The following is a 23,117-nucleotide window of genomic DNA, read 5'->3' as shown; positions in this document are numbered from 1 at the left end:
TGCAACGGCCCGGCCGGAGATATGCTGTGCGCGCCATCGTTTTCACGTGAGATGGGCGGATATACTGGTCTTGATCGCGCCTCGCGCCTTTTCTTGTTCACACGGGATCTAGTGGCCGGAAAACGTATACGATCGCAGTCTGCAGCAGGGAACGGCAGCGCGTTTCGGTTATCGCCTTCTTCCGTTCGACGGCACCACGCGCTGTGAGACAGATAGAAGAGGATGCCTATCGCAATAGGATTGGCGGTGATAGGTGTGAATGCCGCGTGTGACGACCCCGGAGAAGTTTTGCTGGTACCAAAGTGAGAAACTGAGTGCGCGCCAGCGTTTTCACGTGAGACGGGCGTGCGAGTATTGCGGTGAAGCTGCCGCAGCGGGCAGCTATTGGCCTCGAGCTCCACCACTGGAAAAGCTGGCGCCACCGTCGGCGTGACGTGCTAAGAGGGATCACGTGGACATAGCGGCTGCGTCGGCTGCTTCGGGAGCGCTGAAGCGAGCTGAAAACGAGTTTGAATTCCGTCGTACGCTGCGGTCCTCATTTAGTGGCGAAATTTTCCCGCTTCGAGTGTCTCCTTTACAAAGCTTGAAAGCACTACAATAGGTAGTGGCTGCCTTTGAAGGCGCAACATGGTAGGCTACTGCTCGGTGCCGCAGGGCCGGACGCACGTAACGGAGGCCGGTGTCAGCCTTATTCACACGTAGCCGCAGGACAAGAAGCTGCGTGAAGCTTGGCTCGCGAAACATAAAACCGGCAAACAGTCATCGGCTACAACTCGGGTATGCAGCAAGCACAGACGCGAGGAAGATTTCTGCTACGGCGCCCGGTCTGCGATGTTCTGAAAACGCGCACTGAGACGCTCGCCCGAGTCTGCTGCACGGCTAATGTTATGACGGTTTGGTTTATCAACTTGTCGATGCTATAGATACTAGCAAGTTCAGTGGAGTGGAAAGGCAGCGGTAAGAAGCACATTAAAAAAAAAAGCATGGCATATGGTCATGTTTGTGTTATGAATTAATGCACTGGATTACAAAAAAGGAGCAGCGGGAAATTGCACGCTGAGAACACCGATAAACATACAGTGCGACGCAACTCGACAAATAATATTGAAAAGTCAAAGAATTTAGAAGAAAAAAAAAGATTGAATCGTCGTGACGGCACATCATAGTCCCTGTAGGTGTCGAAGTCTCTACAATGAAGTTATTTTTGAACAGCTCTGATAGCTGCCACGCAACAATGGTTGCTTGTATACTGTCAAATGCTCATATTCTGCGGCCTAAAGCTCATGGCACGGTGCGAGAACGCACGCGCGGAGAAAGCGAAACAGTGCGCGGACAAGCATGCAGACGCGCAGTCGGTCGCTGCGAATCTGCGCGATCGCTGCGTTGAGGCTTCTTTCTATTACGCTCCATTTAGTTATACAAACACTATAAGAACATATTTCACATAGTTTGCTCTCAGCGTTTACCTACCTTTCATGCAAGAAGCCGGTTCGGGAGACTCCATCGCGGCGACCGCGCGCAGTGGCGTTCACTGTACGTATTCGGTAAAGAGATAGCGTCTGTAAATGATTGTGTGCTTTCAGTTTGCCCAAGATTATTATTTAGACAGTAAGAAACTTCTCTCGTTTCGAAGGTACTTACGGAAATGTCCGGGAGAGCTCGTGCGTGGTGTTTTCACTGAGCGCTGACAGCAAAACCTATGAGGAGCACGCCACGTGATCCCTCATACTACGCCAGCGAGGCGCTTCCGATAGATGGCGACTCCGTAACTCCTCGCCACCAATATATACTGTTCTCGATCGCGCCCGCCTCGTGCATTTTCTTGTTACATGAGATCTAGCGGCCGGGAAACGTATCATACGATCGCAATATGGCGAAGTACTGATCGTTGGTGCCGATAAATCGTGTTTTGCGGTATATCCTCGAGAACGAAGGGAAACAGAACACAGAGCTAGTCGTCGTGGCAGTAATAGACTCGGACTAAAGGGGAATCGCTTGCGCGTCGGCACGGGATTGTACGGTAACTGAGGGGGAGGAAATAGCTGTTGCTCTAGCAGCTGTGGAGGGCTAACGCACAAATAGATCCCTTATAATTCTAACAGACTCCAAGGAAGCATGCCGAAACTACATTAAAGGCAGAATCGGTCAAAAAGAGCTCCAAATCTTCTTCTGCGCTGGCTGACAGAATAAACGCATTAGACACACCATCTTTTGGGTACCGGGGCACACTGAGATTGAGGGCGACCAAAGGATTGATAGTATCGCTCGCGAGCATACAAACCGAGTGGACGTAAACATGCAGAGATCCTGAGGATCTTATGACAGTGATCCCAACATACTCTGACATACTAAATTACCATAGAGGGACGAGGATCAGATATCCCCCACCCCACAATATACTCACTCAACAACAGGCAGTTTACTGGCGAAAGCTGCAGACAGGAACTCTCCCAGATTTGCATATATTAAGCAAAATGTTCCCAAGTCAATACAGGGACACATGCCCTTGGTGTGGCGCAATACCCACACTTTATCACATCACATGGAAGTGCAATACGAATAAGGCATTCCACAAAACAGAAAATCCGAGTGCGGAGCAGTGGGAGAGCGTGCTCTCCAGCGGCAACCCTAGCCTCCAACGGAGGCTGGTGGATCATGCCCGACAAGCAGCCACACTCACTGGTGCCCTGGAATAGGGGCGCCAACCATGCAGGCCGGAGATCGTCATCAACCAATAGAAGATGAAGACATACGGCCTGACTGCTGAATTGCTTTTTCTAGAACAATAAAGTTTACTTCCTCCTCCTCTGGAAACGTATGAACCTGTAAAAAATGAGCGTAACTCTATTGGGGCATATTCTGAGTTCTCGATTGCGGACATTGGCGTCCCGAAAACGTATGTGATGGGAACGCATCAATGAGATTCTGCTAATCAGTTCGTGGTTTTGGTAAAATAAAAGCACTGAATTTAAAAGATGTTCCACTGGGTAATGTTCTCTCTTTGACTGAGTTTTGTTCAGTTGCATTATTACCAATTAGTCATAAAACTACTCAGGGCTAAAAAAAGAAGTTTAATCTGTAAGGTTGCATAGTTTGTTCATCATTTCTTGTCAATGGGATTGTTAGTTCTGAAGTTTATTACATGCTTTGGTCTATCTGCAGGTCTCGCACCAAGAATCTGATGTGGTATGGTGTTCTGGGTGGAAAAGAGTTGTTGCAACGTACGTACAAGAACTTGGAGCAGAGGGTGCAGTTGGAGTGTGATGGGCATCGCATTGCATTGCCTTCCCTACAAGGCATTGTCGTCCTCAACATACCCAGGTAATGGATCTACACGAACTGTTTGGTAGTCAATTGCTGCACCAGTTAACCCTTTGACATCATAAACTTATATCCAGTTAAACCCTGAAGCTACAGATTTCAATGTATAAAATAGTTTTCGCCAAAAAATTTCATTGAAGCATCTGGGGCACGTTGTCACAGTGTCTAATTATAATAGTACTAATGCAAAATGTAGCCAAATACAAAGGCTAATGTGACCTGGGATAAAAAGAATGTTAAGGAAAGCTGGAACTGTGATATTCTGCCTTTGATAACCATCATGTTTTTCATGACAAACGTCATGTCCCAAGCAACCAACAATATCTGTCGGACATCCATTGGATTTCCGTTTTCAATATATAATGAATATCCGGTAGACGTCCGCAAATATCCAACAGATATCCATCGCACGTCCAGGAAGTGTCCATAAAACAAATTTGTATATCAAGGCTGCCATATTTCGAATGGTACTTCCAGTTTTAACAATATATCGGTTATGACAATGAGAAGCTGCTGCACCTTCGGCTTTTGTACGTTTTCTATGGTGAAATAAACCACTTATTACAATGCTCTGATGCCGAATTATCGGTTATAACGATGACTGGCTGCTGGGTGTCCGAGCCAAAAGGTAGTGAAATGCAAAATCCATGAAAAGAAAGAAAGAAAACGAGAAATTCGAGCCACTGCACAATGGGCCGCTGCTCCAACAGCCACTGTGCGCTCATATTCAAGCCATCTTTGCGTAGCTCTCTCCCGTCGCCTTTCCACCTCTCCAAACATGAATGGGCTGCGCCCATAGCTCTATGCCGCCCTACCCTCCGAAACATATATGGACCGCGCCAACTGCGCCGAAAGCAGATTTCGCTGAGCCAATTCCTCGAATCCCTGAGGGATTGCCAGCCGTTTGTGCACAGGCGCGAGTAAGAGCGGGCGTGAGAGAGAAAATCTCGTGGCTTATGCTCCTTGAATATATGAGTCTGCCTAGGCACTACGGAGGAGGTTTGTTAACGCATGTTGCATGCGTTTGTCCCCCAAATATGCCGGCATTGTGGAGTGTGCCGCTGGCTGCCTGCACGGTGAGCCAGTGGGCACGGACGCCCCATTTAGTGATCACTCTGTCTGAAGGGGTAAGGTTGTGACTGGTGTTGTATAGGTTGTTGGTCGCTTTTTTTGTCATGACGATAGGTTGGATTTTTTACAAGCACTGCTCCAGGAGGGCACATGTAACTGGCAAACGAAGGCCTCAGGAGCGCACCTGAGGTTATAATAAAGCAGGTGGCGCAGGATCTCGAGGGCATCCAAGGGGTAGCGGGGGGATCAAAGCTGGAAGCAGGGCAGCCCGTGGGTTGGGGCCACAGAGGCTGATGCCAGGGGTGTATAAGATCGGCTGTCCACTATTTCAGACAGCCAATTTTTTATGTGAACACCCCCTGGCACACTTCAGCCTTCTCATCCGGTGCCTTTAACCAGCAAAGGCATTTAAGACCCACAATTTAAATATAGAGGGTGTCACTTGGGTAATTGGAGATTTCAAGGAGAGGCCTTCGCCCTGCAGTGGACATAAAAAGAGGCTGATAATAATAATCTCACGACGAGTCGATTTCGTGGTGCTCATTTCGTCTAAAAAATAATTGAGAACTGAAAATGAAAAACTGAGTGCGTGCCGGCATTTTCACATGAGACGGGCGGGCGAGTAGTGTAGGCGGGTAGAGAGCAGCCAGCTATATTGACACGTGTACTTGTCTTTATCGGGCGACACGTTTCACCACCTAACAAATGTTATGGCACAGCGCAGGACGCGCTTGCATGTGTGGGAAGTTTCTGGAATGTTATCGATGGTTCCATCCACTGTCTGTGACCGAAACTTGTATAATCTGATTGCATGTGTGCGCGACGCGAATAATGTAGATCTTTGTGGAAGGGGCGCGGGTCCCATCAATTAGTCTGGAACATTCGACGATTGATCTATAAGAGCCGACGCCCTTGACCTGCTGATCAGATTTTCGACGATCGCTGACTGTGTTTGCCGCTATCGTTGTGCTATAAGTGTAGCCTGTCTTGCGGGCACAGGTTTGCCCAATAAAAGTTAGTTTTGTCGTTCACAGTATTGCTACTGTGTTCTTCTACGTCACCACCACGTGACATCTGGTGGAGGTGCTTTACGTTCAGTACCGGACGCCCCCGACAAGCCGTAATTCAAGCCCGGACCGCAAAGAGAACACCAACGTAGTCCTGGACCATCGAGCAAGCTGCCGTCTTCAACAGCTGCCCCCGGAGCTCGGACTTCTACCTGAGAAGACCAAGAAGATTGTGGCCAAGGCAACCCCAATGGCAGCCCCAGCGTCTCCCATCGTGCTGCAGCCCAGCCCAGGGAACCACCGACGTTCCGCAGTTCCACATTTGGCGACCTGGAAAGCTGGCTGGAAACGTATGAGAGGGTCGCTACGTTTAACAGCTGGGCAAGCGACGACAAGCTGCGACATGTCTATTTCGCATTGGAGGACGCCACCAGGACGTGGTTCGAGAATCGAGAAGCCACCTTGATGACGTGGGACCTGTTCCGAAGCGGCTTCCTGCAAACATTTACAAGCGTCGTGCAAAAAGAGCGAGCACAAGCTCTACTGGAGACCAGAGCGCAGCTGCCAAATGAGACGATCGCAATCTTCACTGAGGAAATGACCCATCTGTTCCGCCACGCCGACCTGGAAATGTCAGAGGAGAAGAAAGTCTGCCTACTGATGTGTGGTGTAAAGGAGGAACTTTTCTCCGGAATGGTAAGGAGTCCACCGAAGACCGTCGACGAGTTTCTTCATGAGGTGACGAACACCAAGAAGACACTGGAATTCTGCAACCGGCAATTCGACCGACGCACCAAGCCAACAAGCTACGCCGGCATTCAATCAGTGGCCACCGACGACCTGCGCGAGACCATCCGGGCAGTCGTACGAGAGGAGCTTCAGAAGATCTTCCCTTCATTGCAACCTCAAGTGGCCTCAATCGCCGAAGTTTTCAAAGAAGAAGTCCAGCGATCGCTTGGAGTTCCCGAGGTACAATCACAATCATCGCAGCCCCAGCCAGAAGGGATGACCTATGCCGCCGTCGCCCGCCGTCAAGGTCCCCCTCCAAGACCGCGCCAGGGCCCTGTAACGCCGCAATTCCGTCGACCACTGCCGCCGCCGCCAGCACGCCCACCCGTCGCCCAGCGCAGCTACCCGAGGAAGACAGACGTTTGGCGCACTCCTGACCACCGCCCGCTCTGCTACCACTGCGGGAAAGCCAGCCATGTGTACCGCCGATGCCCATACCGCGATCTGGGATTGCGAGGGTTCGCCATCAACGCACCGCGCCCTCGGGTAGGTGAACACGCTCGTGACATCGCCGACTACCTCGCCGCTATTCAGCGGAGCCCTCGACGGCCGTCCCGGTCGCCGTCACGAGGCTGCTACCTATCGCCGCAGCGCCGTCCATACACTGGCCCAGCACGGGGCCGCTCTGCGAGCCCATATCCGGAAAACTAAAAGCAGCAACTGATGGAGGTGCGGTTGCTGTTCGTCGAACTGACGAAAATCCTCCGCCGCCTACAAAGACTACGAAGAGACTACCTCGACGACATAACAACAACACGCCGCCGTCCCGACGAAGTCAGGAAGGCAAGACTGCACCGACAAATGACGACTTGACAACGCGATGTTCCAACTTCAGTTCAACACGACGCAGCCGTGATCCGACGCCAAGACCTAACTGCAACGCCAGACAAAGAACCACCGACCTCGACGTGCTTCTCGACGGCCACGCAGTTACCGCCTTAGTGGACACAGGGGCTGATTACTCCGTAATGAGTGGACACATCGCCGCTCAGTTGAAGAAAGTTAAGACCGCATGGGAAGGCCCTCAAATTCGGACCGCTGGAGGACACGTCATCACGCCGACTGGAATCTGCACGGCAAGAATAATCATTCATGACCGGACTTACCCTGCCACTTTCATTATCCTCCAACAGTGTTCACGAGACATCATTCTCGGTATGGACTTCCTGAACCAACACGGCGCAATCATCAACCTGAAGTTGAAGTCAATAACGCTGTCGGAAGATAAAGCGATACCGCCGGAGAGCCCTCATAGTCACCACGCCTTAAGTGTGCTCGAAGATCAAGTGAGCATTCCGCCTCGCTCTAGCATTGTTATTTCGGTCGGCACCAAAACACCCGCTGATGTAGAAGGCGTCTTTGAAGGTGACCAATGTCTACTGCTCGACCGTGAAATTTGCGTCGCAAGAGGGATCGCTCGACTGCATGGAGGGAAAACTGAAGTGTTGCTGACAAACTTCAGCCAGGAGTTCAAGCACATCAACAAGGGCACGACGATCGCATACATCGAGGAAATTCTGGAAACCAGTAATGCGTTTGTGCTGTCGGATTCCACCGAATCTACGCCGACGACCATGGTTCCCGAACCAGACTACGACATTAATCCAAGTCTCCCCGTGATTAGGCAACAGCAGCTCAGAAGTCTGCTCCAATGATACAAAGGCTGTTTTTCGATGTCATCGATGATTCTACAACACCAGTCGCCAAGCATCGCATAATCACCGAGGAGTGCGCTCGACCACTCCGCCAGAGCCCTTACCGAGTTTCCCCGCGAGAATGTGAAGCTATAAGAGAACAAGTCGACGAAATGCTGCGCGACGACATCATCCAGCCGGCGAAAAGCCCATGGGCATCCCCTGTTGTCCTGGTAAAGAAAAAGGACGGAACCCTACATTTCTGCGCCGATTATCGTCGACTAAACAAGATCACGAAGAAGGACGTATACCCCCTCCCACAGACAGACGAAACATTGGATCGGCTCTGCAACGCTAAATACTTCTCATCGATGGACCTCAAGTCTGGCTATTGGCAAGTAGAAGTCGACGAAAGAGATCGCGAGAAGACCGCCTTCATCACCCTAGACGGCCTCTACGAGTTCAAGGTTATGCCATTTGAACTGTGCTCGGCGCCTGCAACGTTCCAGCACGTGATGGACACGGTTTTAGCAGGATTGAAGTGGCAGACCTGTCTCGTTTACTTGGATGACGTCATTGTCTTCGCCGGAAATTTCGATGATCACCTTAGGCGGGTCTTCGCCGGAAATTTCGATGATCACCTTAGGCGGCTTGCAACAGTACTCGAGGCCATCAAGTCATCAGGGCTTACTCTGAAGCCAGAAAAGTGCCGCTTCGCTTACGATGAGCTTCTGTTCCTAGGCCACGTCATCAGCAAGTCTGGAGTCCGCCCTGACCCGCAGAAGACAGCTGCCACGCAAAGTTCCCGCAGCCCATCGACAAGAAGGCAGTGCGTAGATTTCTTGGCATGTGTGCCTACTACAGGCGATTTGTCAAGAACTTTTCACGCATCGCTGAGCCGCTGACACAGCTAACTAAATGTGACGTTCGAGTTCAAGTGGGAAACGCCACAGTCCGATGCATTTCAAGAACTCAAACGACGCATGCAGTCACCGCCCGTACTTGCGCACTTCGACGAGCACGCCGATACCGAAATCCACACTGACGCCAGTAGCCTAGGCCTCGGTGCCGTCCTAGTCCAGAGAAAAGATGGACATGAACATGTGATAGCTTACGCTAGCCAGTCGTTGTCAAAAGCGAAAGGCAATTATTCTACAACGGAAAAGGAATGCCTCGCCATCGTTTGCACTACAGTGAAATTTCGCCCTTACCTATATGGCAGGCCATTCAAAGTGGTCAGCGACCATCACGCGTTGTGTTGGCTAGCTAATTTAAAGGACCTTTCAGGATGGCTGGCATGATGGAGCCTCAGACTACAAGAATACGACATCACTGTAACATACAAGTCCGGACGAAAACACTCAGATGCCGATTGCCTATCACACGCCCCCATTGACCCACTGCCGCAAGATGACGAGGATGACGACGCCTTCCTTGGAATAATAAGCGCAGAGGACTTCGCCAAACAACAACGAGGGGACCCGGAGCTAAAAGCCCTAGTCGAGTATTTGGAAGGGCACACCGACGTTGTCCCTCGGGCATTTAAGCGTGGCTTGTCTTCGTTCACGCTTCAAAACAACCTACTCGTGAAGAAGAACTTCTCGCCAGTCCGCACCAACTACCTTCTTTTTTTTCCGTCGGCGCTGCGTCCAGAAGTACTGCACGCCCTACATGACGATCCGACCGCTGGGCACCTCGGTTTCTCCCGGACACTATCGAGGATACAAGAAAGGTATTACTGGCCGCACCTAACCGCCGATGTCGCCCGTTACGTCAGGACATGCTGAGACTGTCAGCGATGCAAGACACCACCGACAAGGCCAGCGGGATTACTACAGCCAGTCAAGGCTCCTTACCGACCTTTTCAGCAGATCGGGATGGACTTGTTGGGACCGTTTCCGACATCAACTTCCGGAAATAAGTGGATTGTCGTGGCGATGGACTATCTTACCCGCTTCGCTGAAACTAAAGCTCTACCGAAAGGGAGCGCAGCCGAAGTGGCGAAATTTTTCGTCGAGAACATCCTGCTGCGACATGGTGCTCCAGAAGTCCTCATCACCGACAGAGGAACGGCTTTTAGAGCAGAGCTCACGCAAGCCATTCTGCAATACAGCCAGACAAGTCACAGGAGGACAACTGCCTACCATCCGCAGACGTATGGTCTCACGGAGCGCCTGCACAAGACCCTCGCCGACATGCTAGCAATGTACGTCGACGTCGAGCACAAGACGTGGGATGCGGTCCTGCTGTACGTAACATTCGCTTACAACACGGCGGTACAAGAAACAACACAGATCACGCCATTTAAGCTGGTCTACGGCAGGAACTCGACGACGACGCTCGACGTCATGCTGCCGCACATCACTGACGAGGACAATCTTGACGTCGCTATCTATCTCCAGCGCGCCGAAGAAGCCCGTCAGCTCGCCCGCCTGCAGATCAAGAACCAGCAGAGGACCGACAGCCGACACTACAACCTCCGACGACGCTTCGTCGAGTACCAGCCCGGCGACCGTGTTTGGGTATGGACCCCGATACGACGACGAGGACTCAGTGAGAAACTACTCCGACGCTATTTCGGACCTTACAAGGTCATCCGATGTATTGGCGCTCTGGACTATGAGGTCATGCCAGACGGCATTTCGCATTCACAGCGGTGCCGCGCACGATCTGAAGTGGTCCACGTGGTGCGCCTTAAACCCTTTTACAGATGCTGACGAACTTCCTATTTTTGTCGTTTTCTTTGCTACGAGTACTTTTGTTTATTACTTTCATTCGTTTGCAGTATCGGGTCGATGCTTTTTAAGAGGGGGGTATTGACACGTGTACTTGTCTTTATCAGGCGACACGTTTCACCGCCTAACAAATGTTATGGCACAGCGCAGGACGTGCTTGCATTTGTGGGAAGTTTCTGGAATGTTATCGATGGTTCCATCCACTGTCTGTGACCGAAACTTGTGTAATCTGATTGCATGTGTGCGCGACGCGAATAATGTAGAACTTTGTGGAAGGCGCGCGGATCCCAGCGGTTAGTCTGGAACATTCGACGATTGGTGTATAAAAGCCGACGCGCTTGACCCGTTGATCAGATTTTCGACGATTGCCGACCGTGTTCGCTGCTATCGTTGTGCTATAAGTGTAGCCTGTCTTGTGGGCACAGGTTCGCCCAATAAAAGTTAGTTTTGTGATTCACAGTATTGCTACTGTGTTCTTCTACGTCACCACCATGTGACAATATAGACTGTTGTCAATCACTCGTGTGTCATGCTTTTTCTTGTTTACACGGGATCTAGCAGCCAGAAAATGTCTCATACAATCGCAGTTTGGCGAAGTACTGAAAGTTGGTGTCGAGAAATCGTATTTTCCGGGAACGTATGAACCGTTAAAAAATTTGCACAATCTTATTGGGTCATTCTTTGTGTTCTCGATTGCAAACGTTGCCACCAGAAAAACAGGAACATATCAATGAGGTTCTACTGTATATAGTCATATAAGAAGCCAACAAACAATGACGTGAAGGGCAGCATAGGTTTTCTGTATGACTTTTTTTTATCCAACCCACTCCTGCAATAGCCCCATAAAGGGGCTGCAGTATGTATAAATAAATAAATAAATAAATAAATAAATAAATAAATAAATAAATAAATAGGAAAAATTATCTGTAGTTCTTAATTTAATTAATGAAATAATAAATAAATGTAATGGAATCGTAACTTAGTAATGATGGTCACAGTGGCTGTGTAGTCGCTATGACATACACTGATACTCATACTTGCAACTGCAAACACATTCTTTGATAATGTCATATCGATGCATGTATGCCGCTGGCTGGTCGGTTGGGCCAGATTGATGTGGCATTGCAAGCGAAATGTCTGCAACACGAAATGCTTAAACCACTCCCCTTTTGGTTCTGATACGTCCACATTGAAATCACCAATAATGACCACAAGGGTAGTGTCACCGCAATTAACCCACGCAAAGTGTGTAGCCATAAATCTTACGGGGCTATGAGCCATTGCATTTTTTGCTTGTTTGTGGGTATGAGCCATCGATTGTGACAGTTTTTGACATGCTGTTCTGTATGTTGTATGCGTTGTTAGAAAGAATGTAAGCACTGGTCGCTTCACTTTGCTGAGTGCTTGTAGCCTCTGCCTTACGCAGCTATGAGCCATTGCATTTTTTGCTTGCTTACGGGATGATGAGTGCTTATAGGAGTATGAGCCATTGGTTATGATAGCTTTAGTGTGCGGACACGAAAATTCTATGGTACCCTAGCCATATACAGCTCCGCTGTGAAGCAACTGGCCGCAGGTGGGGTACGAGCCCATGTCTTCCCATTATGCATGCGATGCTTTTGCCAATTGAGCTAATGCGGTGCCGTTTTCCCATCCACTTTCTGGGGTATTTATGTGTATCTGCTGAAACTAAGCCTGGGAGGGTTAGCCAGTGCTACCACTCACAAACTGTGGCAGTGGATGTGCCACATCCTTTCTTCCACAAGCATCACACTTACATTAACTTTTTGTGTGAAGGCAACTGGTCAATAAACCCACACATGCTACCTGAAGGCATCAAATCTGCCCGATTCGAGACCGTCGCTATGTGATGAACGAGAAGAAAGGAAGCCGGGGGGCCCGATTGTTATTAGTCATATTATAAGAAGCTGATAAACAATGACACCAAGGACAGCATAGGGGAAATTATTTGTAGTTCTTAATTTAATGAACTAAATGATAAATAAATGGAAATGAAAGTGGATGAAAATACAACTGGCTGCAGGTGGGATACGAACTCACGTCTTCGAACTGTTTGTGTGTTAGCGTGCACACATGCATGCGTACGTGTGTGCGAGTGCATATTGAAGCAGCAGCAGTGGAATGCATTCAAGCACCCAGCCATTGTTATACAGATAAACCTCGATATAACGAACTTCAATATAACGACATTCTCGATATAACGAAGTATTTAACTTTGTATAACCTGGTGTCCAACGAACACCATGTAATTAGAACCTGAGCATAACGAAGTGTGTTTGTATGCGATTTCAATATAACAATATTTCGCTTCCGCAGCAAAGTAATGCCGAGACAGTAAATGGAAACTTCCGCAGACACAGATAGTCAAATTATTTAATTACAAGTGGCTGCTTGTAAACACGCCTCTCAAATCGCACGCGGCATGACAAGAGTGACCACCCAAGTGAATCCACATCATGTTCCATATACAGTCCAAGTGTGATAAGATCCTAACACACCCCGCACACTTTGCGCTTTAGGTGAGAGTGAAAGTGCGTGAAGGTGAGAAAGATGGTGACTTCACACAGGAGTGCCGCTTCTCCACTCTAGCAAAGGAAAGGAGGAGGGAAATGAGCTTGCGATAACGCAATCGAGCGTGCGTGAGGGGTGGGGTGGGAGGGGGGTAAGTTAGTGTGCGTTGCAATTTTTAGCATGGGTCTCAGGCATGGCTGCGCATGGCTGTAAGCATGGCTGAGCGCATACATAGCTGCACACCTTGTTTTAGAGGTAATCTGCCACCTGTGCAAAGAGTGGCCATGCCAAGATGGTGGGACACCATGTAACCTGTCTTCCCGCGCATTTAGTATTGAAGGTTGCGTAATCTCGAGTTTTAGTCACCCATTGCTGTGAGAGGCACATGAATCATTCACTCTCCATTGCTGGCGCTTTTTGTGATAGCATCGTTCCAGCGTGGGCGACGCTGTCAGCCACATGGGCGAAGTGCACGTGAACGTGTGGCTGGCTTTGCTTAGCTTAATTCGTACCACCTATATGAAGGTATTGTCAACATGGCATGAAACCGTATCATTTGTCGCCGGCTCCTGAATTCATCAAAATGAATCGTTTTATCATTCAAGTTTGCTTTTTTTAATTGCCCTGTAATTGAGAAAATTCTGTGGCCCCTTTCTGTGTGAGAAGAGTCGGCCGGCCACTGTTCTTATTTGCATAAAAGGTCGAATTTCAATACAACTAACTTTCAATATAACGAAGCACATTGCCAATTTTACCTACTTCCTTATATAAAGGTTTAACGTTATATCAAGGTCTTTCACACTTTGAGTCCCAGCAACCTTGCCCCTGAAGGCCGCTGCCTTCAGTCTTCCTGACGAAGCTTGGTGAGCGTCCCGGTTCCGTCAGCCTGAAACGTGGATGCATGCGTGAGGGTCGCCTCGAAGATGGTGACCGTGATTGACATCATGAGAAAGGTGCCCATTGTTGGGCCAGATGCTCTTCAATTTCCCTTCTTGAGGACTAGGCAATTTAATGGAGAAACTATGCAGCCCAAGTTGATACGGACATTCGCGGTAGATGTGACGGACCTCACCGCAATGGTAGCGGAGATGCTGTCTGTCCGACGTACGCCAGAGATCAGACTTTCACGGGGTTGCACAGCGACCATCGATGTCCAAACCAGCGTGTGCTGATTGAATCGCAATTGGCTGTGGCCTCTGAATTGAGACTTCAGGGCGGGAAACAGGCATGGCATTTCGCGAGGATTCTGCATACATGCAGTGCTGAATATCTGCGAATATGGGAGTGCCAGCGTTGGGCATCAGTGGGTATCCGTGGCTGTGCAGTGCTTGCTGAACCTCATCACGGGTTACACTGGCGATGGAGCCGGCCACTAGCTGTCTCACTCCGTAGTGCTTCTCTGTTTCTTCACGGACGACAAAGCAAACAATTTCGCAAACCCATTTGGTGCTACTGCTCCCGAACCTGGCTAACAATTCAAGAGTTAATGCAGCATTAACTTGCTGGTTGAAGAGGGCAGACTGCTGATAAAGGACTTTCTTCATCGTCACAGCTTCAGTGAGGAACTCGGCCACACTCTTTGGGTGGCTCTGTACCAGACCAGCAAAAAGTTGCTTCTTCGCACCGCACATCAAGTGGCAAAACTTTTTGTCCTCTGGCATAGCAGGATCTGCTCGTTCAAAAAGTTGAGTCATATCCTTGACATACATTGTGATGGCCTCATTCGGCATCTGAACATGGGATCACAGTTCACGTTCAGTGCATTTGTGGTGGTTGGCATTCCTGTAGCACTCCAGAAAGTGATGTCAGAATTCACGCCAGCATGTTAACATATCCCTATTTTGGAACCAAATGTGGGCAACGTCCTTTAAGCTGAAGTACACATTCCGGAGTTTTGTGGCATCATCCGAGCAGATGAGCACAGCGAAACATTCAAACTCACTAAGCCAGTCATCCACGTCCTCATATAGTAAATCTCCTTGAAAGGTAGGGGGCAACTGCGGGTTCTGAAAGGTACAGTAGGTTGGTGTAGAAGGTGCCAGAACTTCTACACTGACTTGATACAACCTCATAGCCCTTTTTTTGGTGTGCTAGCAGTCCTGCTGTCTATGGTGGTAGGCCTCGTTGCCAGCGGCTTGCTCTGTGAACTGAGGTGTTCGCAGGACTTGTGTTCCAGCTGCTGGATGGGGTCTTGTGCATGGGATGCATCGTTGTGGTTGCACTCAGTGCCTCCACCAGTTTCGTCACGCAGTTGGACGACAAAGTGAACAAGATGGCAAGGTGGTTTTGTTTTGCTTAGAGTCAATCGGTCTGATTCTCTACTTTCTCGTCTTCTATGCGCGCCTTTCCCCCAAAACTCTAGACAGAAATATAAAATTAATTACGAATCTATAGGATTTTCAGCTACATCTTTTTTCATATTAGGACACCGATCCATGTCCAAACTTATGTACAGGATTTGTCCATAAAGTAATGAGACTTCCTGCCTCGTAACACTGTAGTCACCAGTAGTATGCTCTCCAGAGGCGGGATTTGTGGGGGGGGTTCTAAGCTAAGTAACGCACCGGACGGCAGTCGCGTCCAAGCTCTGACACATTGAGGATCTGAATTGGTGCAAAAGAGATTTCTGAGTTTTTGTCAGGACAGAAACCGCCAAGAATGGAGCGTTCACTGGAGCAGTAGTGCACGGTGGCGTAGCCCGAAATTTTGTTTGGGAGGGCGAGCTCACATTGCAGCTCGACCTCCTCCTTATAGAATTTGTCGAGGGATCAAATACATTAATAATAACTGCGTTTCCATTGCCAAAGATGCTGCAAACGAATTCTTGAATGCTATGTGCTGTCAAGACAAGTAAAATGTATTTTTTCATAAAAGAATATACTAGTATGTCTCAAAAATTTTGCCAGAAATAACTGATATCTATGCTTCCATGTTTTCTGTCTATTTAATAAGTAAAGAAGGTATCACACAAACTTTAGAACTATATTAGTTTGAAACCAGCAGAGAAGTGCATGCCGCTGATATGAAAAATGTAAAAGCCATGAAATTAACCAGTTGAGGACAAATATTGTAATGAAACTTTGCTAACCTCCCTGCCTTTCTCTCATTTGCATCTCTCTCTCTCTCTCTCTCTCTCTCTCTCTCTCTCTCTCTCTCTCTCTCTCTCTCTCTCTCTCTCTCTCTCTCTCTCTCTCATTCAAGAACCTTGTTTACAGTTTTGTTCATATGCAACAACCAGGGAAAAATCTCAATGACGCTGTCCTTTATTAAGATGTATTGCGCAGTGGCAGCTGTCATCGGTCATGTATTGTAATTGCACTGAAATTATAGTCTCAGCAGAGAGCAGATATAAAAAGCAGGTGTTCTTAAAAATATACGAGGGCGAGTCAAATGAAAGTGAGCCATGGCGAATATATGACAAACGATGTACTTAATTTGAGAGTAGTCTCCATGAGCATTTAGACATTTGTCCCACTGGCTAATGAGTCGCTTGATTTTTGTCTGATTAAACTCCTTGGGTTGCTGCTTCAAAAAGTCTGTAACTGACTCTTTCACGTCATCATCCGACATGAATCTGATTTCCTTGAGCTGTTTTTTCGAATGTTCCAAAATGTAGAAGCTGCAAGGCAACAGGTCTGGGCTGTATGGCGGATATTGTAGCGTTTCCCGCTTGAACTTTGCCAGTGTTGTATTAACCACATCAGCGACATGGGGACGGGCATTGTCGTAGAGCAAGATGACCCCATTCCTCAATTTTTCATGTCATTTGCTCTTGATTGCGACACGAAGCCAATCCGACATTTTGCAATATCGGAAACTATTGATTGTCTCTCCAGGTTTAGCAAATTCGATCAATAATGGCCCCTGGTGATCGAAAAAAAAGTCAACAACACCTTTTTGGCAGAAATGATGGCATTGCTTTCCTTGGGGTGGTTAATTAAAATGTTTCCACTGTAAGCTTTGCCTTCGTGTTTCAGGCTTGTAGTAGCAGCACCACGATTCGTCCCTGGTCACAATTGCAGGCAAAAAGTCGTCACTCTCATTGTGATAACGGATCAAATGAGCTAAGGCAGCGCCGAACCTCTCCGTCTTCTGGCAGTGGTTCAAAATCTTGAGCATCTGTTGCGCACACAAGAGCCGATACCTGAGGTGTTTATGAATTATGGTGTGACCCAAACCGTGACTGATGTTCACACACCCTGCCAATTAATCGATGCTTATCTTCCATTCTTGTCTAATCAGCCTTTGCAATTATGTTGGGGATGACTGCATGGTGGCTTTGGCCCGGTCTTGGATCACCTTTGCAACTTTCATGTCCTTCTTTGAACCGTTTCCTCCAACGCTTCACAGTGGCCAATGAGATGCAATGTTCAGCGTACACGGCAGCCATAAGGTGACTAATTTCTTTTTGGGAAACATCTTCCGCTTTCGAAAACTTCATGACACCACTCTGTTCAACATTTATAGTGTCCATTATGTCATGCAACTACGTTCGACCCAGTGTATGAGAGTATTAAAGAACTTTTATATTTCCACCTGCATGTCACTTTTGTAAATGAGAGATGCCTCTGTGCTACGCACATGCCTCGCAGATAATGAACCGGACCATTATTGCGCTGGGAGGTTTGGCTCACTTTTATTTGACTCATCCTCGTACATTAGAAATGCGAAGATAAAATGGAATATACAAACGCGAAGATACAGCTTGATAAAGGGCAAAAAAGTGTCGCTGGAAACAAAGTTCACTGCACATATACACAAAACCTCGCAACAAGGTATATAAATATACGTATAAGTCTCCAATAAATCTACGTATCTAAGAAAAATCCACTATGTATGATACGGCAAACAAGGCAAATAAACTTGTTGCGCAACCACAGATTCACAGATCACAGCCCCCTTCTCTCTCCACTCCCCCTGGTGTATCGTGCACAACGGAAGACGATGCACTTCCTCCTCGCTTTCCTCCCTTGCGCACAGAAGACTGAGCCACCATCGCCGGCTCACCCATGCCACCCCCACCCCCCTTACGCTTTTACTCGCACATACAGCATGCAGCGCGCGGTCACGATGTTATCGCCCTTGGACTTTATACAGAACATGAGGGCGACGGCGATGGCAGGAATGCGCCTGGAGTGTCCATATAATTGGTTATCACAAGTTATCACAGTTATCACAATAATATAGTAAGAGTATCCAGCAAACGAAGTGTCCCATGGCCCATTACTTTCTACAAAAGAAGAAGTAACAAAGTCGAACTTTCACCATGCGACAATTTGCTGCGCCGCAACAATGTCTTCTTCCTTTTGTAGGGCGGCGGCACAGAAATGAAAAAATGCAAAGTAAGCATGTTGGCCACAATAGAGGCCTAATTTGGGCACCTAATGTGGCTACTGAAGGAATATCGAAGAAAACGTGAGATGCTTGGTCCACAGAAAACCATACGCATACTGCTCAGTATCCTAGAGTGGCGAGACATGACTTTCTGGAGAGGTTGCGCTCAAGCTAACGCATTGTAATACGTCGAGTCCCCTCAGTGATTGTGGCGAACAACCATTGTTTCTTTTTCTCGTCTGATAGCCAGAAAGTGTCCAAAACTCTGCCAGGTGAAAATTCACTCGGCTAGAGAAAAACAAATGCGCGTCGAAATGCACTGCGCGGTGGTCGGGGCAACACAATAAAATTGCATGCGCCCTGGCTGGTTCTGAGAGCCCGTGCGTAGTGAGAACAAAAGAAATTAGAGGTTCAAGGTGTCCTCGCGAATAAAAGTCAAAGTAAAAAAATAAATAAAAATGTAGTTACCTTTGCTTTAGTGTCTTGACATGGATGCTTAGGCGTGGGTGAAAAAAAAATTGATGTTCTTTTCTGTGACATGACGGCACAAATGAACCACCGCAACGCTTCGTCTCATCGGAGCTCGCTGCGTGCTTTGTCAACTTGTCTGATAGTGTGTTGATTTGGCTTGTCTCGTTGTATGCTCCAATGTACGACTTTGGAAAAGCAATGCACCTTTGGCGTTTATGATAACTTTATACACATAAAGTTTCAGAATTGAAATCCATGCATTCCATAGATTCCGCGACCTCCACGAGATGCCGCGATGAGCCCGGTCGCCATGAAAATGCCCTTGAAACTGTGCTCGGATGGGGCTTCGTGCGTTACGGTATGTGACTCCCGGTGCATGGGCATTGCCACAAAATCCAGCCCTATTTCACAATTTTCACGATGAAATGTCTGTCTTTTCGAGCGTAAAAAGGACATTCTAGACAAAATCCAGCGTGATTTCCGGCTGGGGGTGGTGGTGGTGGTTTTGGTCGACGGCGCATGACAGCACAGAAACATTTCAGGGGAGGGGCTTGTGGGGCTTGAGCCCCCCCCCCCATCCTGGCTACGCCGCTGGTGGTGCGCAATTAAATCTTGCTTTCACCTTCTGAGACACTTGCCTTAGTTAAAAGGAAGCTTGAGCTCGGGTGCTCCTATCTGAATATATGTAAAAGGGGAATTCATTTTTCTCAACAACCACTGTGCCATATTTGATGAGGTTTGTTGCATATAAAATAAGAATTTAAAATCTAGTGACTGTTGGTTTCGAATTTTTTATTTAGGTCGTCAATATTTTACTAAACATTGGCAAAATCGCAAATTTTCAGAAAACGAGACTATCAAGCTTACAACTCCGTAACTCAGCAATGAAAAACGATATCACACATCTGTGAATTGTATCTCATAGTACATCTAAATCGTACAAAACCAATATGTTACACATGAATCTCAATAAAGTTAATAATGTGTAAATACAGCTTTTGTACACCCTTGTACACAATGTAACGAATTCACTTAAGAGAAGGAAGTGATATATTGAATTTGTCTGCTTTTAATGATCTAATGGATGTCGTTTGCAGAACCATGATATCTGCTCGTGACGGATAGCTATTAATTTGTAAACTTCATGCTTTTATATTTGTTCTCGAATTTTCGAATCTTTGAAATTTTTTTCAACGAAATTTAGGCCCCAAATCGAAATTTTACTTCCAATAGCCGCTAGAATATAACTTTCTCTTTCAAATGCAACAAATTTCATTAACATGGTCGAGTGGTTATCTCAGAAAAAGTTTTTGCGTTTTACATCTATTTGAATAGGCTGTGTCGGAGTTGGGCCCGAGCTAAAGCTTCCTCTTAAGGAGGCTTACAAAGGCGATGCCCCATCAAGGGCACAGGTTTCTGGTGGTTCAGTGAGTTCAAGAACGAATGGGAGACTATTGAAGACATGGAGCGATTAGGACGACCTTTATGAGTGGTTTGGATGAATATGGGGGTGGCAAAAGTTAGAAAATCTCTTGGACTCCAACCGTGGCTTGAGTATCAGGTTAATTGCTGAAGACCTCAACATGTGCAAAACAACAGTTCACAAAATTATTTCTGAAAACTTGAAGATGCAGAAAGTTTGTTTGAAATTGATGGCAGAAGTGTTGAGTGATTAACAAAAACAATGATGAGATGACGTTTCCCATGAGACATTGGTGCAGTTAGAAAGTGAGGGGACCTTTTAGATGCCATCATAACAGGCAACAATCATGGGTGTGCCAGTACAACCCTGAAACCAAGCGCCAAAGTTTGAAGTGGCACACCATGAACTCCCCACGCCCCAAGAAAGCGAGAATGCCGGAGTCCAAGGTAAAGACAATGTTCATTGTCTGTTTTGACAAGTGTGGGGTGGTCCACAAAGAATTTGTACCTCGGCAACTAACCATCAACTCTGTGTTCCACAAAAAAGTTCTTGAGCACCTTCATAGAGCCGTCAAACGGAAACAACTGGAGATTGCCAATCACTAGAATCTTCACCACGACAACGCTCCAGCCCATACCGCTTCATTGTGACCGCCTACCTCGCCCGTATAGGGGTTGCAACCTTGCCGCAGCCACCATAGAACCATAATGAGAGCCCAACAGACTGTTTACTGTTCCCAAAGCTCAAGAAAAGCCTGAAAGGTCACCGTTTCGACGATGCTCCTGCCATCCAACTGGTTATCACAGAGTCCCTGAAAGAGGTTACAGCAGCTGACTTTCAGGGAGCCTTTGCAGCGTGGGGATCACGTTGGAAGTGATGTATTGACGCTTAAGGAGATTATTTTGAAGAATTTTAATAATATGTGCCTATTGGTTCAATAAATTATTTTTACCAGACCCACTCTCATTACTTTACGGACGAACCCTGCATGTCCTCAGCATGTCCATTTATGTACAGCCAGTAGACATTCAAAACAGAATGCCCTCTGTACATCCGCATGGGATATAAACTTTTCTTGTACGCCTTATAGACTTCCGTGATAGGCTTCCATGATGGACATCAAGATGGATGGTCATTCAGACTTGTGGCGGACGTCCCACGAATATCCGTGGTTGCTAGGACATTTTATGAATGATTTGCTGCTGATGGAAAATTAGAGATTATGTTTGCGATGACAGGTTGCAACTGGCTTCCACATTAGCTGCCTTTTCCAGAAGCAAAATGTAGAGAGGAGATGGAGACCTAAATTAAGTCCCATAAATTTACTACAGTTTTGTTCGTCTCTAGAGAGAAAAACATGAAGAGCCAGTTGTATAAACCTTAATATGCCATATTTTCCAGTGGGCAGTTCTATAAAGAAGACTGGGCTGTCAGCACCTGAATAATTATCTTACTGCTACACATGACAGTACAAGCGCATTGAGCTCACAAAATATTGAAAGCAGCATATACCATTGTTCTGCTATTTTTTGTTCGGTCACAGAGGCCATATGTTTCACGGCACACTGAAACAGTTACTAAACAGACAGCTTGGAGTTCAAGCTGCTTTTCATCAAAAAGCAGAGTAGTTTGTGAGAGCTACTTCATCAAGCCCTTTTTCTTCCTTTTTTGGTCGCATATCATATGAAATGTTGTTGACAGTTATTGAGCTATGTTTGCTAATTGAACCTATTTCATATTTTCTTTATTTTGCAGTTATGGTGGTGGCTCCAACTTCTGGGGTGGAAGCAAGGAAGATGATGTGAGTATACATCTACAGTTTGGTTGCCTTGTAGTTTCTATCAAAAGTAAAGGTAAAAACTTCACAATTTATACAATTTGAAACATATGTAGTGTAATGTCTTATAATGTAGTAATATTTTACATAATTGGACATCATTAAGGGAAAACATGCAATAACTATATTTGTTGAAATTAATTGTGACTTCCATTAATTCGAAATTGACATTCCTGACAAGAAGATTAAAGAAGAGGCAGAAAAAGATGTCCCAACACATTGGTGCTTTGTTTTACAGTATATACACGATTATGAATGCCACCGAATCTAATATGCATCAAGCTTTTATGAGTTCAGAATATGAAAGGTGATGTAGAAATGACAGAACTCCTAAACAAAGTAGAAATGTTGTGTGCATTCAATTTTGTAACAAAAAAGAAATGCAGTTTGCCTCCGATTCTGGTAACCAAAAGAATATGAAACCGGTGCAAATATTACTTTCACAGAATGGAAATTTATTTATAACTAATGTTCATCATAATCACTCTCAGATGGCACTGTATCGTTGTCTATGGACCACATCTCACCCTCCATATGGTCGATAGCATACTTGATATTCCATGTTTCTCAAACAACCTCACAACAATCACAAAGGGCATAATGACCCATGTCTAGACCATGGTGGAAGAACAGACAGGTGTTTCAACAATGGTGTGTGTCTTAGGAGTGGGGTGACCACGCCCCTGTTCACATATAGGCCCAGAGGCCAGTATTTGACTTTTGAAATAAAGACATTTTCACCACCACCACCACCGCTAAAAAGCATAAGCGCAGACTCAGTAACATTGAGAAGCACAAGCTGAAGAGCCAATTCGCTAGTGTTATGCCATGATTTACTCAAAAACTTCCTCTCCTTGCTTCATCCTGTCGGTGACTGTGAAGTTCTGTTGAAAAGCTCTGAAACCATGACCTAGTACCCCCAGGAGATAAATGTGGCTCTCCGGTAACCACTGAAGTGGAAAA

General features: G+C 47.0%; 1 protein-coding gene across 3 annotated transcripts in view; it reads left to right on the top strand.

Annotated features, from left to right (window-relative positions):
* The window catches only part of LOC142571369 (diacylglycerol kinase delta), a 481,001-nt gene that overhangs the window by 416,371 nt on the left and 41,513 nt on the right, over positions 1-23,117 (top strand). For all 3 annotated transcript variants that reach the window (XM_075679655.1, XM_075679654.1, XM_075679656.1), the window contains 2 exons: positions 3,163-3,321; positions 22,073-22,118. In XM_075679655.1, the coding sequence (XP_075535770.1) occupies positions 3,163-3,321; positions 22,073-22,118 (205 nt within the window). The remainder of the gene's footprint in view (positions 1-3,162; positions 3,322-22,072; positions 22,119-23,117) is intronic.

The sequence above is a fragment of the Dermacentor variabilis genome, chromosome 2, assembly GCF_050947875.1.
Source record: "Dermacentor variabilis isolate Ectoservices chromosome 2, ASM5094787v1, whole genome shotgun sequence".
Classification (NCBI taxonomy): Eukaryota; Metazoa; Arthropoda; class Arachnida; order Ixodida; family Ixodidae; genus Dermacentor; species Dermacentor variabilis.
Note: the sequence above shows the minus strand (reverse complement) of the source record. Positions and strands in the feature narration are given on the sequence as shown.